Source organism: Polypterus senegalus, chromosome 5 (genome assembly GCF_016835505.1).
Source record: "Polypterus senegalus isolate Bchr_013 chromosome 5, ASM1683550v1, whole genome shotgun sequence".
Lineage (NCBI taxonomy): Eukaryota > Metazoa > Chordata > Cladistia > Polypteriformes > Polypteridae > Polypterus > Polypterus senegalus.
The window spans coordinates 115,941,754-115,959,219 of NC_053158.1; the positions used below are offsets into that span (position 1 = coordinate 115,941,754).

General features: G+C 38.1%; 1 protein-coding gene across 8 annotated transcripts in view; it reads left to right on the forward strand.

Moving 5' to 3' along the window:
• obscnb (obscurin, cytoskeletal calmodulin and titin-interacting RhoGEF b) overlaps positions 1 to 17,466 on the forward strand; it is a 571,330-nt gene that overhangs the window by 269,421 nt on the left and 284,443 nt on the right. For all 8 annotated transcript variants that reach the window (XM_039753252.1, XM_039753258.1, XM_039753256.1 and 5 more), the window contains 7 exons: positions 1,534 to 1,800; positions 2,608 to 2,874; positions 3,335 to 3,601; positions 5,674 to 5,940; positions 15,186 to 15,452; positions 15,625 to 15,891; positions 16,038 to 16,304. In XM_039753252.1, the coding sequence (XP_039609186.1) occupies positions 1,534 to 1,800; positions 2,608 to 2,874; positions 3,335 to 3,601; positions 5,674 to 5,940; positions 15,186 to 15,452; positions 15,625 to 15,891; positions 16,038 to 16,304 (1,869 nt within the window). The remainder of the gene's footprint in view (positions 1 to 1,533; positions 1,801 to 2,607; positions 2,875 to 3,334; positions 3,602 to 5,673; positions 5,941 to 15,185; positions 15,453 to 15,624; positions 15,892 to 16,037; positions 16,305 to 17,466) is intronic.

Genomic DNA, 17,466 nt, shown 5'->3' on the forward strand with positions numbered 1-17,466 from the left:
GTTCCTTTCACAGCAGACTTTGAATATCACCCTTAAATCATAACACACATATATTTATCTTGTCTTATTTATATATCTCTATATATACGCATAAAAATACATATATACACATATATATGTATATTTTATTAACATATTTATTTCACACAATGCCGGCCAAGCATAACCTCATTTCAATGCACACATAATTTATTTATTTTTTTGTGTTTTTTTTTTTGTTTTGTTTTGTTTTTTTAAAATATATTCCCAGAGATGCTGTTTTTACCCCTATTTAGCCACCGACAGGGGATTGAATCCGATACAGGTTCTATCTAGCCACCGATAGGAGCCTGAATTCTGAACTGCCCGATACCGGACCTGTCTACCCACTGACAGATGCCTGGATTGTTCTTTTACTCAGCTGAGTTTTTTTTTTTTTTAAACTATTTTATTTTACTTATTTTATTCCCCCTTGTGCACGACCGATAGAGAAAACCCCTATCGTTGCCAGCCTCTTCTTTTTGAGGTTCCAGGTTTGAGTAGGTCCATTCACCAGGTGAACCTCGGAGCCCCACATTAAGGTGGAAAATTGGTGAAAGAAAATTATGAATACAGACAGCCCCCAACCCCCTAGAATGCCCCGTTTTAAGCAAAAAAAAAACCACAGGCAGGAGAAAGCATCAATCATTTTTCTTTATCTAAATCTTGTAAGAGGCAAAAACTTATCATGTTTGTGTTTTTGCAAAGAAAAAGGTGTCCTCTGCACAATATTTATACAATTCATTGATTGGATCACTATTCAAAAAGGAATTCATTACATAATCAGAAAATTTTTAACATGATTGGTTACACCTAGTTGCTAACAGGACATGACAAATGTTGACACCTTAAATAATTGCAATCAACCGTGACAGCTAGGTTGATTTATATTCCTTAAGAGCATGTGACTTTTCAGGGAGGTTAAAAGTGCACCAGGGTGCACGTTCATTTTTATGTTCTGAACCATATGTTTCCTAAGTTTGCCATCAACAGGAAACTTAGCGCATAACAATAGAACAATGATTATACCAAAAATATAACATTTTCTCTTAAGGGTTATATAAAATAAGACAAATGCATTTATCATAGTAATAAATAATGAAATAACAGCATCAGCTTTTAAGCATAAGCTCAGAAGAAATATAAGACTCAGACAAATGCTAGGTGCACATTGGACTTGGATTCAAATTCAACTCTTACATCAACTCAACATTTTCACCTATACTGACCACAGTGAACTGAAGTTTATTGATGAAGGTGCAATATGTATTAAAGAGAATTGGAAATTGAAATGTATAACATGTATTTGAAGGTAATATCTCTAAGCATTTTTCTTCCTCGAAGTGAAGAATTAAATTAAGACACTAATCTTACTATTTTCAGAAATTCTTACTTATAAGCAGAGGGTGAAAGGAATAAATTGTATTATGTTTTATGATGCTCAGACTTATTAATTATTTTCTTATTTAGCTTACCGCCTTATTTCTTGTCGTAAAATGCAATTCTGTATTTCAGCTCAACCAGTCAGTTTCATTCGAGAGCTTCATGACCAAGATTATGAGGAGGGTGGCACTGCCACTCTAAATTGTGAGCTATCAAAAGCAGATGCCCAGGTGGAGTGGAAGAAAGGAGAAAGTATGCTTCATTCAGGGAACAAATACCACATGAAGCAAAAAGGTGCACTTTTTGAGCTTCATATTAGTAACCTGAAATTAGAAGACAGTGGAATTTATATTTGCAAATGTGGGGAGCAAGAAACTTCTGCAAGTGTTAATGTTAAAGGTATGGATCTTCTGAATTTCTCTTTCTGATTCATTAAATAGTTCATTAGCTAAAATGTCTTCATCAGCTTGCACTTCTCCATTAATACAAGAAAACACTACAAATTGTGTTAAATAAAATAAATCACAGCAATATTTAGCTATTTCATTAAAAAATAATGCAGCAAGATGTGTTGGAACACAAGTTATGTTAATTAAACTTCATTTTTTATAAAAGCCTTCTGATTTGTGTATTTTACAATAACTAATTTGCCTTTTTTCTTTGGTCTGTGATTCTGTATTCAATTTCTTGTATATAAAGTGGATGTCCTATGAAACATAATTTCAATTAGTTTGATGTTCTCTTCTTCAAAGAAAAAAGTTGTAAACAAAGTTTAATATATAAACTAATCAAACAATCATTTTAATCCTTAATTGGGGTAGATAGATTTCCAACTATGAATTTAGGGTTTTGTTAAGGCTTGACAGAATTAATTGATATTCTGTTTATCAAACTTGTCTTAGTTTCTGACGAACATTCTATCTTTTCGATTCTATTTAATCCCACTCTACTTATCTGCTTGTAATATAGTTATAGTTTAGTTTTAGATCACACTCCGTCATTATGCTTATTGGCAGTTATGTGACCCAGTTGTCTAAATATTAAATCTAAAAATTAATGATTGTAAGTACTGAGCAGTATATGGTGGTTAAAGTATGTATATCATTTCTAATTTTTTACTCTTCTCTCTCTTTTATCTGAGGATGTAGATTATTATAAAACAGTATTGCTTAATTAACCAGTCTGACTTTTGCTCATGAATCCTAGCCTTACCAGTGCTTTTTAAACAAGAACTCCAGAACCAAGAGGCAAAGGAGGGTGGCACTGTTACCTTGCACTGTGAGCTTTCAAAACTGGGAACACTGGTGGAGTGGAGAAAGGATGGTGAGGAAATTAAGCCAAGTGATAAATACAAGATGAAGCAAAGAGGTTTTGGAGCTGAGCTTATAATTCACAACCTACAGCCTGAAGATGCTGGAGACTACAGCTGTTTTTGCCAAGATAATCAGACCACAGCTCATGTTAGAGTAGAGGGTATGCAAAATGCACTTTATGATATCATTTGTTAAAGCATTAGCTAAAGAAAACAGATCTACTATTTTAATGCTAGCATTTAAACAATATTGACATTGTCCCTGTTTTTGCCTTTAATATGCTTACTTAAAATATGTGGCATAGAGCTTATTTTATACTTATTGTATGAAAAACATAATCTTCACATGATGATGGATATTATCTTTGTACATAAATCTAGCTAAATCCTTCAATATTGTATTTTATCTTTTATTTTCTTCATAGTAAAATGTATTTTGTGGAGCAAATTTTCTTTTTTTCCCTATGACAAATGCAGAGAAGTAGAAATTATAATATTATGCTTTTACTGCAGATTATAAAATAACTGGAGGTGTACTATTATTTTCAGTTTTGGAGCTTGCATTTGTGAACAACTTATTTTTTTATATATTTAATTTGACATCTAATCACAATTCTGCAGCAATGCCCATCTTCTTTAAAAAAGAGCTGCAACACCAACAGTTCCTGGAAGGAAGCACAGTTACTCTGCGCTGTGAACTCTCCAGGCCTGCACCACACGTAGAATGGAAAAAAGCTGGGAAGCTCCTTCAAGCTAGCGAAAAATATGAAATTAAACTGAAAGGAGCTGAAGCTGAGCTGCGAATTTACTGTGCTCAACTTGAAGATGCTGGAGAATATAGCTGTGAATGTGCAGATCAAAAGACTGAAGCCGGAGTAAAAATTAATGGTAGGAGGACCCTATTTGAATTAATCAGTTGTTTACTACAATCTTATCACAAAAATAAATAAAAAGATCTAATTTTTGAGAGCTTTCTACTTATTGGTCTGTTATTCATAGAAGTCTCATTTGCCAAGTATATGTAGATCCCAATGTTATTATGACATAAGTATTATTCACAATATAAATCTGCTTTTTCTTTAATTCTAGGGCAGCAATCGTCTAAAGGATTTGTTGTACATGCTTTCCTGAGCACTTCAGTCTTATCTTTTATTTCATGTACCAGTATTCAGTATAATTTTATTCAGTTTAGAGCATTAATTAATAGTATAGTGCCCTTCCATTGATTAAGCTCATAGCACATGCAATTTAGTTTGATAAAACATGCATTTTTATTTAATTATTCTCTTTCTTGGCAGAGTGCATACATATGTGCTTAGTGACTCATGCTCTAGGTTTCCATCCATCCATCCATCTATTATCCACCTCTTATCTGACGTCGGGTCGCAGGGGCAGCAGCCTAAGTAGGGAAGCCCAGACCTCCCTCTCCCCGGCCACCTCCTCCAGCTCCTCTGGGAGGATCCCGTGGCGTTCCAAGGCCAGCCAGGAGATATAATCCCTCCAGCTTGACCTGGGTCAGACCCGCGGCCTTCTCCCAGTGGGAAATGCCTGGAACACCCCACAAGGGAGGTGTCCAGGGGGTATCCTAACCAGATGCCCAAACCACCTCAACCGACTCCTCTCAATGCGGAGGAGCAGCGACTCTACTCTGAGTCTCTCCCGGATAACTGAACTCCTCACCCTATCTCTAAGGGAAAGTCCAGCCACCCTGTGGAGAAAACTCATTTTGGCTTCTTGTATCCCTGATCTTGCTCTTTCGGTCACTATTCAAAGCTCGTGGCCATAGGTGAGGGTAGGAATGTAGATTGACTGGTAAATCGACAGCCTCGCCTTTTGGCTCAGCTCTCCCTTTACCACAATGGACCGTTGCAGAGCCCGCGTTACTGCGGATACCGCACTGATCCGGCTATCAACCTCCCGCTCCATTCTTCCCTCACTTGTGAACAAGACCCTGAGATACTTGAACTCCTCCACTTGAGGCAGTAATGTGTTTCCAACCAGGAGAGAGCATTCCACCCTTTTCCGGCTGAGAACCATGGCCTCGGATTTAGAGGTGCTGACTCTCATCCCCGCCGCTTCACACTCAGCTGCGAACCGCTCCAGTGAGAGCTGGAGGTCACTGTCCGATGAAGCCAACAGAATCACGTCATCCACAAATAGCAGAGATGAGATTCTGAGGTCACCAAACCAAACCCCGTCCGCTCCTTGGCTGTGCCTAGAAATTCTGTCCATATAACTTATGAACAGAATCGGTGACAAAGGGCAGCCCTGGCGGAGACCAACCTCAACAGGAAATGAGTCCGACTTATTACCGGCAATGCGGACCAAGCTCCTGCTTCTCCTGTACAGGGACTGAATGGCTCGTAACAACTAGCCTTATATCCCATACTCTTGGAGCACACCTCACAGGATGCTTCGAGGGACATGGTCGAATGCCTTCTTCAAATCCACTGAACAAATGTGGACTGGTTGGGAATTGACCATCGACCAAACTCTCTTCTCCAGCACCCCTGAGTAGACCTTATAGTTATAGTTGGAGCACATCCTCCGGTCACCCTTCTTAAAAAGGGGGACCACCACCCCAGTTTGCCAATCCAGATGCACTGCCCCCGATGTCCATGCGATGTTGCAGACATGTGTCAACCAGGGCAGCCCCACAACATCCAGAGCCTTCAAGAACACAGGGCGAACCTCGTCCACCCCAGGGGCCCCGCCACTGCTCCAGGTTTATTATTTAAAAATTGCGTAAATTCCTGAAATTTTGCCAAACATACAGAAACTGGGACACTATCCTGGAAAACTAAAATATTTAAATACTTGCTTTTACTTGGGTGCTCAATAAATGAATCAGGTATAATTTCATTCTGAGAAATGAAGTGAACAGAATTAAAAGAAAAAATAAAAGATACATTTTTTAACAAATAATGATTTGATCTGTTCTTCTTCTTATGGTTCCCCAGCACTGCCAGTTCTTTTTAAACAAGAGCTTACAAGCCAGGAAGCCCAAGAGGGCAGTTCAGTCACCCTTCGCTGTGAGTTGTCTAAATCCAAAGCCCCTATTGAATGGAGGAAGGGGATAGACATCCTCCAATCTGGGGAAAAGTACCAGTTTAAACAGAAAGGGTGCACAGTGGAAATGAAAATTAACAACTTGCAGTTTGAAGATAGTGGAGAGTACATCTGTGACACTGGAAGCCATCAAACAACGGCTAGCGTGAAAGTCAACGGTAGGTCAAACTTACACTTGCTGGATCAATGTATACAAAAAAAAACCTCAATGTCTGCCTATGAGGTTGGGGTCTGTTTTGCCTGTTTGACAAAACAGTGTTTATTCATTTTACACATGCAGGTCATATTGAAAAAAGATATCTGTATACACTCATATTTATATCACAGGTAAATTAATATGAATAGTCAAAAGAAAAATAGAGACACTTCTAATTGGCATGCAAATGTTTCTGTAATTAAAAGGCTTGTGCTTGTTCATTATAAGTTTTTTTTTATGGTGCATTCTCCAAAAATATGGAAAAATGCTAAATGTGGTAAATTAATTCAAGGCTGTACTATAATTATTTCTTGTATTTTAGCAGTTGATCCCTAAACAAGCACTTCAAAAACCCGTGATATTAGGTGCATTATGTCTTTAATAGATAGTTTAGTTCTTGTCTCTATAGGGGGGTCACTTTCCAGTTTCATTAATAGTGTTTCTGTGGCTAGATGAATCGGTATCAAAGAGACAAGAACTAAACTATCGATTAAAGACATAATGCACCTAATATCACTGCCAAAAAACTCACTTTCATTTCAACGGCAAATACTACACTCAGAAAGAAGGCATGCCAATGGGATCGCCGTTATCAGGACTTCTAGCAGAACTTGTAATGCAGCGATTTGAAAACGTGGCTCTATCTCAGTTCACACCCAACATTTGGATACGCTATGTGTACGACACATTCGTCATAATAAAAAAAATGATCAGCTGAATGAATTCTACAACCACATCAACTCAATATTCCCGGCAATCCAATTCACAATAGAGAAAGAAATTAACCGACACATCAGCTTCCTAGACATCTACATTGAAAGAAGTAATGACGCCACCCTGACCACTAGTGTTTACCGTAAAGAATGCTACGCAGACAAGATATTACTGAACACTTCGCCAGCAACCACCCGATATCTCATAAACGGAGCTGTGTTAAAACTCTATTCAGAAGAGTCCACACCCATTGTAATACGAAGGAAACAAAAATGAAAGAGAGACGCTATCTCTTCCACCTTTTCACTTCAAACACATACTCAAAAACATTCATTAATAGAAGCCTACACAGAAGACGCCAAAAAACTCAACAAACAACTGACTTGAATCAGAACCCCCACCCCACCTGGCACTCACTCCCTTATCACCACAATGTGTCTAAAGGTGCTGCACGCATCCTGGCCAAGTCAGGTGTCAGAATAGTACACAAACCCACGAACAATCTGCGCACGGTCCTCTTTAATGCTAAAAACAAGAAATCGACAGCAGAGACACGAAACGCAGTGTACTGCATTCCATGCAGTTCGTGCTCAACGGTATACATTGGACAAACTTCAAAAAGAATCGCAACACGTATACAGGAACACCGCAATGCCGTCATTAGAAAGGACTCACTATCATTGATCTATACATATACTAAATCAACAGGACATACATTTAATTGGGACGATGTACAAGTAAAATTTAAAGCCAATAATAAAAGTGCCAGAGAGCTGGCTGAATCCTGGTTATCAAATGAGAACGCCATCAACAGACACTTGGACATAAATCCAGCATATGCAAACTTAAGAAGAACTTATTCTTAATAAATAAGACTTTACTCCCAATATATATATAGTTAAACACTAGGGGTTACTGTCGCACCCTTAAACTCAATAGACAGATACGCAGACACATGCAGGATAAAAGCATGAAGAAGATATTTTAATATTTTTCTTCTATAAATAGTGTTCCTTCAGCACCACAGCCACCAATAAACATAAGTAAATCAACAATAAATCACTACAATTATCTCCTCCACACCTCCCAGCAAGCTCTGTCCTACTCTGGTCCATTTGCAGGTTTTTCAGCAGTCCTTTATATAGTAGTAGTTTAATGTAATTTTGTTTCATTTTTGCTTATGTTGAAGCTAAAATGGTACTACCAAACACAAAATATAATTTCAGCATATCTTAAATTACTTGCTGCCCAACTACCTTTTTCTTGCAAGTTCCATGTCAATTCAAAAGACTGTTACATATGTGCAAACCTTATACAGAAAGTGCAGTACTGGAAAGAACAACTTAAAGTTGTTTACATTCTCTATGTCAATATGAATGTTTACTGCAGATGTAGATACATTTTGGCAATTTTACTATTAACATCCTCAAAAGGCAAATGTCAAAAACAGGGGTCCCAGTAAAGAAGCAGTAGTCCTTGTAGAAAATGAGAGGCTAATTGTAAAGCAGAATACAGCTAAAAACAGTTTGGTATTAATCAATAGTCTCTAATCAGGAAAAAAACAATCCTAGGTATCTTCTAATTTCAAACAGTGAAATGTGTATCTACCTTGTACTTATATCAGAATCTCTTATATATATTTCTTTTCTGGTTCGTCCTGCTTCCACTTCAAAACCGGTCCCGCGCACACACAGCCAACACGGCATTTCTCGATTCCTATTCATCCTCTTCCAAACCATTCCACACAAAGCCTGTGGCTCCTCTTCAATACCGGTCCCGCCCACACGCAGCCGACAAGGCATTTCTCGATTCCTATTCGTCCTCTTCCAAACCCTTCCCCGCGCTGCCTGTGGCTCCTCTTCAAAACCAGTCCCGCCCACACACAGCCGCCACAGCATTTTTCAATTCCTATTCGTCCTCTTCCAAACCCTTCCCCACACTGCCTGCAGCCACCCATACACCTTGCTATTTTCGTTATACTGCGACGGTTGTTTCCTAAGCTTTTGTTATAAAATGAAAGACAGTTTCTTCTCTGTCAATGGGTTTTTGTACAACATTATCTCTATTCCGGGATCCGCCAACTGTTGTCTCCAGCAAAACACCTATTCACAACCTCACGGGGAGCCAGTGAAGTTGAGAGAGAGTAGGTGTAATATGTTCAGTGAATTTAGAACAGCAGGTTATTATCCTGGAAGCAGAATTTTGAATAAGCTGTGAGCGATGGATAAGTTTTTGTGGGGTGCCAGTTAGAATAGCATTACAGTAATCTACAGGTGAGGTGACTTGGGCATTAACTAATACTTCGGTACTGTGTTGCTTAAGAACAGAACAAAGTCTAGAAATGTTTCAAAGAGGGAAGAAGGCAGTCCTAGAAATGTTACTTATATGGGAGGAATTATTTAATAATAATTATTATTATTTAATACTAATTATTATTATTTAATAATAATTATTAATATTTAATAATTGCCATTATTAGAGTATAAATGGATATAAATAATTGCATGAAAATGATTCGCCAAAATCTGTTGTATGTAAACAATACTGTTTTAAACGTTATAGTTTTTTCATCAGAAAACCCAGTTTCCACGTCTACCTGTATTAGGGTGGATGCGCTTACGTATCGTGTCAACTGGGCAACACAGTGAATGCGGCGTCTATTTATACATGTCTATGCTCTCGACCATTGGCACTGGTTTCGCTCCTTGTTGTTCATTATACTGTGACAGTTGTTTCCTAAGCCTTTGTTTTAAAATGAACGACAGTATCTTCTCTGTCGACGGGTTTTTGTACAACATCATCTCTATTCCGGGATCTGGCAACTGCCTGTTCCTATCAGTGGGTTATTTCTTGACACAAATCGTTTCCAGCAAAACATCTATTCACAACTATGTCTTTCAAGAAGTATTTCTTTTTTCTTGATTTCTGAATTCCTTTCTCACCGTTTTCCATTCCTATTCTTACACCGACGCATGCTACGGCAGGCATCAGCTAGTATGAGTTAATACAGCTCTTAAAAATATAAAAAACATGTGACTAATAAAAACAGTCTCTGCCAGTGTGTAGCCTCTCCACACATTTTTTGCTGTTCATAAACCTTAAGCATTGTTTTCTCAGTATTCTCTAAATCTTTTTAAAATGTTAATGTAAATGATACATTACCTGTCAATAAATTTTACTTACAATACATGTCCAAAAATGTATGACTTACAATTTAGGTCATAAATAACTCTTCAACGTACATACACTTTATACTAAAATGCACTCTCTGTATACTGCATACATTGTTTAGGGAAACAAATGCCCGAATCTTGAACTTGTTTATATGCACATTTGTGTTTTGCTTGAAAAGGCTTAATTTGTTAGATAATCATAATTAACTGGCAGCTAAATGAACAGAGTTGTAAAGGTAGAGTGTACCGTGCTAGGTTTTTGTGCCAATAACATTGTGTTGGGATGCTACCTTAGAAAAGCTAGAACATATACTGCTCCTCCTCTTAAGACATAGGACTTTTTCAAAAATATATTCATATTAAGCCCAAAACAAATATAAATGGATTGTAAAAAATTATTTAATGATAGATTGTATAAAATAATTTAAGATGTAAATATATTATTTGATGTAATTAATTTAATTTCAGCCTGCTTACCTTTCATTTGTGTTTCTTGCAGTAAGAAGGGACTGTTTCTTTCTAGATTTTATGTGTTTTGGTGTAAAATGTATACAGTACATTTCAACATACATTATATGCTTAGTGTTGGATGATGTGAACATCACTGATTTGATGACAGGGGTGCATCAGCATTTTAACTGAATAATTTCTTTTTTTAATTTGGCTATTTTTGTTATTAGCGATGCACTGAAGCAATGTATGAAAATAGCTCAAATCTAGAAAACAACAGATGGGTGATTGCGTGACTAAGAAAAAACATCAACCTCACCCATCATGCTCCTGGATTTGGAAAATGCACAAAATATAAGCAGCAGAGTGTGACATGGACACAATTTGCAATTCATGTGACTAAATTGTTTGCTTTATGCATACACTGTAATGTGTAGTTTTAAAGCATAAAAGGTATTTTTCTTGGCATATTATATATGTCATCCTTCAACTCCATATGGCACACCTGTACAGAAAAGGGTCAGTTAAAGCCTGGATTTAAATTAAGTGGTGTCTCTTCCAGTTGTAATAATCCATGTCAAATTATTTCTGGGGTAGCGATGAGAATATGTGAGCCCTCAATTAAACCATCATGTTGAGTTGCTTTCCTTGTGTAAGCCTAGTGAACATCTCCTGCAGAGCTGGTCAGAGACCACAACACTCTTTCCAAATACACTGTTCATTACATCTTGCCTGAAGAAGGGGCCTAAGTTGCCTTGAAAGCTTGCATATTGTAATCTTTTTAGTTAGCCAATAAAAGGTGTCATTTTGCTTGGCTTTTCTCTCCAAAAGCACTGGGTTACTGATGCTTTAGTGATCTCTAAAAAAATTCATTAGTTGTTACAGCCAGCACCAGTGACATGATACCATAACACAGAAAGTGACTCAATTTAAGATGGGTATATAAACTGCTCAAAAAAATTAAAGGAACACTTTGAAAACGCATTAGATCTCAATGGGAAAAAGAAATCCTCCTGGATATCTATACTGATATAGACTGGGTAATGTGTTAGGAACGAAAGGATGCCACATCGTTTGATGGAAATGAAAATGATCAACCTACAGAGCCCTGAATTCAAAGATGCCCCAAAAATCAGAGTGAAAAAATGATGTGGCAGGCTAGTCCATTTTGCCAAAATTTAATTGCAGCAACTCAAAATTGTACGCAGCACATTGTATGGCCCCTGTGTTCTTGTATACATGCCTGACAACATCGGTGCATGCTTCTAATGAGATGACAGATGGTGTTGTGGGGGATCTCCTCCCAGATCTGGACCAGGGCATCACTGAGCTCCTGGACAGTCTGAGGTGCAACCTGGTGGCATTGGATGGACCAAAACATAATGTCCCAGAGGTGGTCTATTGGATTTAGGTCAGGAAAGTGTGGTGGCCAGTCAATGGTATCAATTCCTTCATCCTCCAGGAACTGCCTGCATACTCTCACCACATGAGGCCAGGAATTGTCGTGCACCAGGAGCCACTGTACCAGCATAGGGTCTGACAATGGGTCCAAGGATTTCATCCTGATACCTAATGGCAGCCAAGGTGCCTTTGTCAAGCCTGTAGCGGTCTGTGTGACCCTCCATGAATATGCCTCCCCAGACAATCATTAACTCACCACCAAACTGCTCATGCTGAATGATGTTACAGGCAGCATAATGTTCTCCATGGCTTCTCCAGACCCTTTCACTTCTGTCATGTGCTCAGGGTGAACCTGCTCTCATCTGTAAAAAGCACAGGGCACCAGTGGTGCATCTGCCAATTCTGGTATTCTATGGCGAATCCCAATCAAGCTGCATGCTGCTGGGCAGTGAGCTCAGGGCCCATTAGAGGACATGGGGCCCTTGGGTCACCCTCATGAAGTCTTTCTGGTTGTTTGGTCAGAGACATTCACACCAGTGGCCTGCTGGAGGTCATTTTGTAGGGCTCTGGCAGTGCTCATCCTGTTCCTCCTTGCCCAAAGGAGCAGATACTGGTCCTGCTGATGGGTTATGGACCTTCTATGGCCCTCTCCAGCTCTCCTAGAGTAACTGCTTGTCTCCTAGAATCTCCTCCATGCCCTTGGGACTGTGCAGGGAGACACAGCAAACCTTCTGGCAATGACACGTATTGATGTGCCATCCTGGAGAAGTTGGACTACCTGCGCAACCTCTGTAGGGTCCAGGTATCACCTCATGCTACCAGTAGTGACACTGACTGTAGCCAAATGCAAAACTAGTGAAGAAACAGTCAGAAAAGATGAGGAGGGAAAAATGTCAGTGGCCTCCACCTGTTAAACCATTCCTGTTTTGGGGGTCATCTTATTGTTGCCCCTCTAGTGCATCTGTTGTTAATTTCATTAACACCACAGCAGCTGAAACTGATTAACAACCCCCTCTGCTACTTAACTGACCAGATTAATATCCCATAAGTTTTATTGACTTTATGCTATACTCTGATTAAAAACTGTTCCTTTAATTCTTTTGAGCAGTATATTTTGAAAATCTCATGTTATTTCTTCTGCAGCATGAGAGGCCAGTCTTTCTAGAAAAATATGATACAACTCATGGAGAAGGGCAGCAGTAGTAGTCATTGAATGTGCCAAAGAAAGGATTTTATCTTGCAAGTCTTAATTCCGTTCACACATAAGGAGTGAGTGCAGCAGAATTGTGGCTTTTGCTAAAGCTGTCACAATACAGAATATCTCTTGCCTCTGTTATCTTCTTTTAATAATAGTCAGCAAATGGCTTCTTCTGCTGGCCCTCATTATCAGTAAAAATGTAAAGTGTACAAAATGGCACACGTACCATTTTACCACACAACACAGGATGTTGTCACTTCACTAATTTGCTTTTTGTGATAGGAAGTGTAAACTGATTTGTATCTTTCTACTAAATAAACATTTAAAGCTTCTAGTGTAATTACATTGTATGTACAGTATAATGCTTTATAGCCTATTCTTAAACAACTAGGATAAAAGTATCTACTGTAAGCAGGGTACTTTAAACATAGCTAATCTTAAGGCTCAAGTAATCAGTAAGGAAATGTCCATTGGCAATGTTCGTAAATTAATCGCTGCTTGCCAATATATCGCCTATCACCACAAACCAAGTATATGCATTTTGTAAGAGGATATTCACTTTAAGGTATGGTTTATGTGCTGTATAATTTACCACTCTGATGAGAGGTATAATCTATTCTTGCATTTTGTCTTGTAGTTAGTACTGTTGTATTGTATTTTGGAGGTGGCAGTGATAAATTAGCCATCTAGCTCTGCGTTCTATTTTATGTATTGTATTTATCTCATTTTTTGAAATCATTTGCACTCCAAGCCTACCTTGATGGTGGTCTCTTTCTGAATTTCCTTTTCCAAAACTATTTCCATTGTTTTCTCTACAAGGGTTGTTGTTTGGGTTTAGAAGTTAACACTAGAATTCCTGAAGCCTACATAAAAAACTCATAATCCCAGGCCACCTTAAAGTCCTTTGCATCCATCCATCAGTGTTGTTTGTTTTGTAAATGTGTCAATCAGCACAAGCAGCAAGCAGCCTGCTATCCCATCTCCCCACCCCCGACAGAGCTCAAGTTAGTTGCAAACTTCTCCCAGATGAAGTCTCTTCATCATGGTGTGAGGTGCCTGGAGTTTTATAGGGTAAATGTTATATCGTTATTTGGAACACATACATTTCACGTGTGTTCCGTGTCAACAGATATCTGTGAAAATGTAGAATGACAAGACATGCGAGGCAGGAATTATTGAACACATAACTAAAAACAAAACATTTTTCATATTTTAGTAATAATTGACAAAGTCCTGTTTGTGATTATGTTTTGTGATTGTCTTTATATGAAAAACATGTATATGTTACTTATATAAAAGCTACATTGAATGTTATTTACCTTGCTTTATTTACTTATCTTTCTGCAGCGTAAAGTCACAAGTAGACTGCAGAGCGTCCTGTGTTTGATCAACACGGGCATGCTGACAAAGTACTGTGTCTACTGATGTGACTTTAGCTGCAGGTGTAAGGTGGAAGTTCCTGTCACACTTTACACAACTGTTATTACAGTTCTGCCATTGTCCAGAAACGGCTCCATAAGCCTTATGATCACAGTCTCGGAAAGTATTTCTCCCTTGGGAGAACTTGGATCTTTTCCTAAATAAGGAATTTAAATTAAGTTGTATACACGTTATATATGTAACACTTTATATAAGTAACAGTTTGCAACTGACTTACAAAACAAAAGATGCTGATGGAGAGGTGCAAAGGCATTTAAGGTGGCCTGGGATTACAAGTTTTTTTGTAGGCTTCAGGGATTCTAGTATTAAAAGCACCAAAAGCTTGTTTATTTTGGAAACTCTTCACAATGCTTCTTCCACTGTCACAACCACATGTAAATAAGTCACACAGCACACAAATGATTCTTTCTCCTCCGCTCCTTCCAACAAGCTTTGTCCACCTTCCACCTGACTCTGGCTCCTCCATGTGAGATCAGTACCTGGTCCTTTTATATTGTCCATTCCTGAGGTGCTTCTGCTCTGTTCTTCCATAGCATCCCCTTGCTGTACCCACGGCACCCAACAGGGCTGAGGTACAGAACTCCAAGTCCCACGGTACCCTGTGGGATTCTGGGACACTGCTGTAAACCAGGGGAACTGCCATCTAGTGTTTTAGGGAGGCAGTGCCCTAAAGAAAGGCTGCCTTCCCCCATCCTTCCACATCTTGGGCGTCATGGCCAGGCTGGGCTGCCCGCTGTCTCTTACACTGTAAATGTTTTGATTTTGCTTAAATCCACATTGCTATATCAATGCATATTTTAATTATAAAACATTTTCTTTCATTTGGAAAAGCTCTACCTGTTGCTTTCATACAAAAACTGAAGAATATGGAATATCAGGAAGGTGACTGTGCTACACTGCACTGTGAGCTGTCTAAGTCTCAAGCTTCAGTGAAATGGAAGAAAGACAATATAATTTTACAAGTTTCTGAGAAAATGCAAATGAAAAGCAAAGGTGCCATTGCGGAACTAATCATTAATAAATTAAATCTAGAAGATGCTGGAGTTTATACATGCGATACTGGAGATGCACAATCTTCAGCTCAGATCACTGTTAAAGGTAAGAAATGAGAAAATTAAAAAAACTATTTAATGGTGCATTTACTGTATTCTATCAAAAAATAAATATTCACATCTTGTTTGAAAGCCTAATACATAGAGATCTACAGACTCTGAGGGAATATGGTAACAATTTTGTATTTCCAGTAATGTAGTATTTTTCACTCATTCAGCTCTTCCAGTAATTTTCAAAAAAGGGCTCAAAGATCAGGAAGTTCAAGAAGGTGACTCAATCACCCTACATTGTGAGCTGTCTAAATCTGAAGCCCCAGTTCAGTGGAAAAAAGGGGAAGTCACACTTTGTCAAAGCAATAAATACAACATGAAACATAATGGAAATGTAGTTGAACTCATTATTACTGATGTATGCCCTGAAGACAGCGGGATGTATAGCTGTGACAGTGGCGAGCAGACAACCACAGGACACGTTCAAGTGAGGGGTAGGTTAAGCTCTGTATATTTGACTTATAAAGTCTACATAGTTTAGTTTATAATATGAAATGCATGTATAGATTCAGGTACATGTACTTTATATTACTATCTTCACATAAAGATTTTCAATTAACATACATTTTTTATATGCCAGCATTTCCAGTGAGCTTTAAACAAGAACTGAAGGACCAGGAAGTCCAGGAAGGTGACACTGTCACTTTACATTGTGAGCTCTCTAAATCCGCAACCCCAGTTAAATGGAGGAAGGGTACTGTATTGCTTCAGGCAAGCGATAAAATGAAAATGCATCAGAAAGACACCACCGTGGAACTTGTAATTTCAAAACTTCAACTAAAAGATTCTGGCAAGTACATCTGTGATGCTGGAGAAAAACAGTCTACTGCTGAAATCACTGTGAAAGGTAGGAACGGATATTCTTTTATTGATTAAATGATTTCATTACAAAAAGCTTTATATTCATTGTAGACAATCTGAAAAAAAAAAAATCTTTTCTGGTGTGACTAGATGCAATAGACAATATTAAGTTTTACAGTTGTATTAAATCTATATCAAAACATTTCATTTTCAAAAATAAACCCAAAAAAATAGTTTTTCAGTAAATGGTAACTTTTTTCATACTTTTTTTGGCAGAATATAATTATTTATTATATTGAAAATACAACAAGCAGAAACAGTTCTAGCCAGGGGACAAGTCTATTGCCGGACACATTCACACTCTAGGCAATACATAAAAATCCCACGCAGAAATGCAGACTCCACATAAAATAAATGTTTTTACAAATATAATTAAGGACATGCTTAAAAATTAGCAAACAAACAAAAATAATAATAATAAATAACATAGTGATCCCTCCTCGATCGTGGGGGTTGCATTCCAGAACCCCCCGCGAAAGGTGAAAATCCGTGAAGTAAAAACCATATGTTCATATGGTTATTTTTATATATTTTAAGCCATTGTAAACTCTCCCACACTCTTATAAACATTTCCCGCACAGTTATACAGCATAAACCCTTTGTATTCTCTTTAATATTAGGTAAGATTCGCTGAAATTATGTATGTAAACACACTGTTTATATGCAGTGAAACCTAAATATTATTTTAAACATATCGAGCGTCTCCGATATCACATATGTTACAGCCATTACGATAGACAGGCCACCAGCAATAAATATGTACAATGCAAGAAAAATTGTATACAGTATAATTTGTGTACACTGACACTAAATGTCTGTACATGTACAAGTACTGTAAGTAGAAAATGAATTATGGTTACTCACCAACAATGACAGGGCGACTTGTCCGATAATGATGAGTTTAATTTTACTGCACCGCAAAGGAATGCGTTACAGCACTTTTAAAGGAGCCTCTTCAGGCGACTGTGTAGCACTGCCGTTGTTCTTCTTCCGGCAGTCTTCAACCCAAATCCCTAAAGCAGACTTCATCTGGACTACCGCCTTATTATGTCCACTGTGAACTGGGACCCGGACACAGGCAGACGGACAACATAGTTCCACCACACACCGTTTATTTACAATATTTACAAATTGTGCTCACGTGCGCC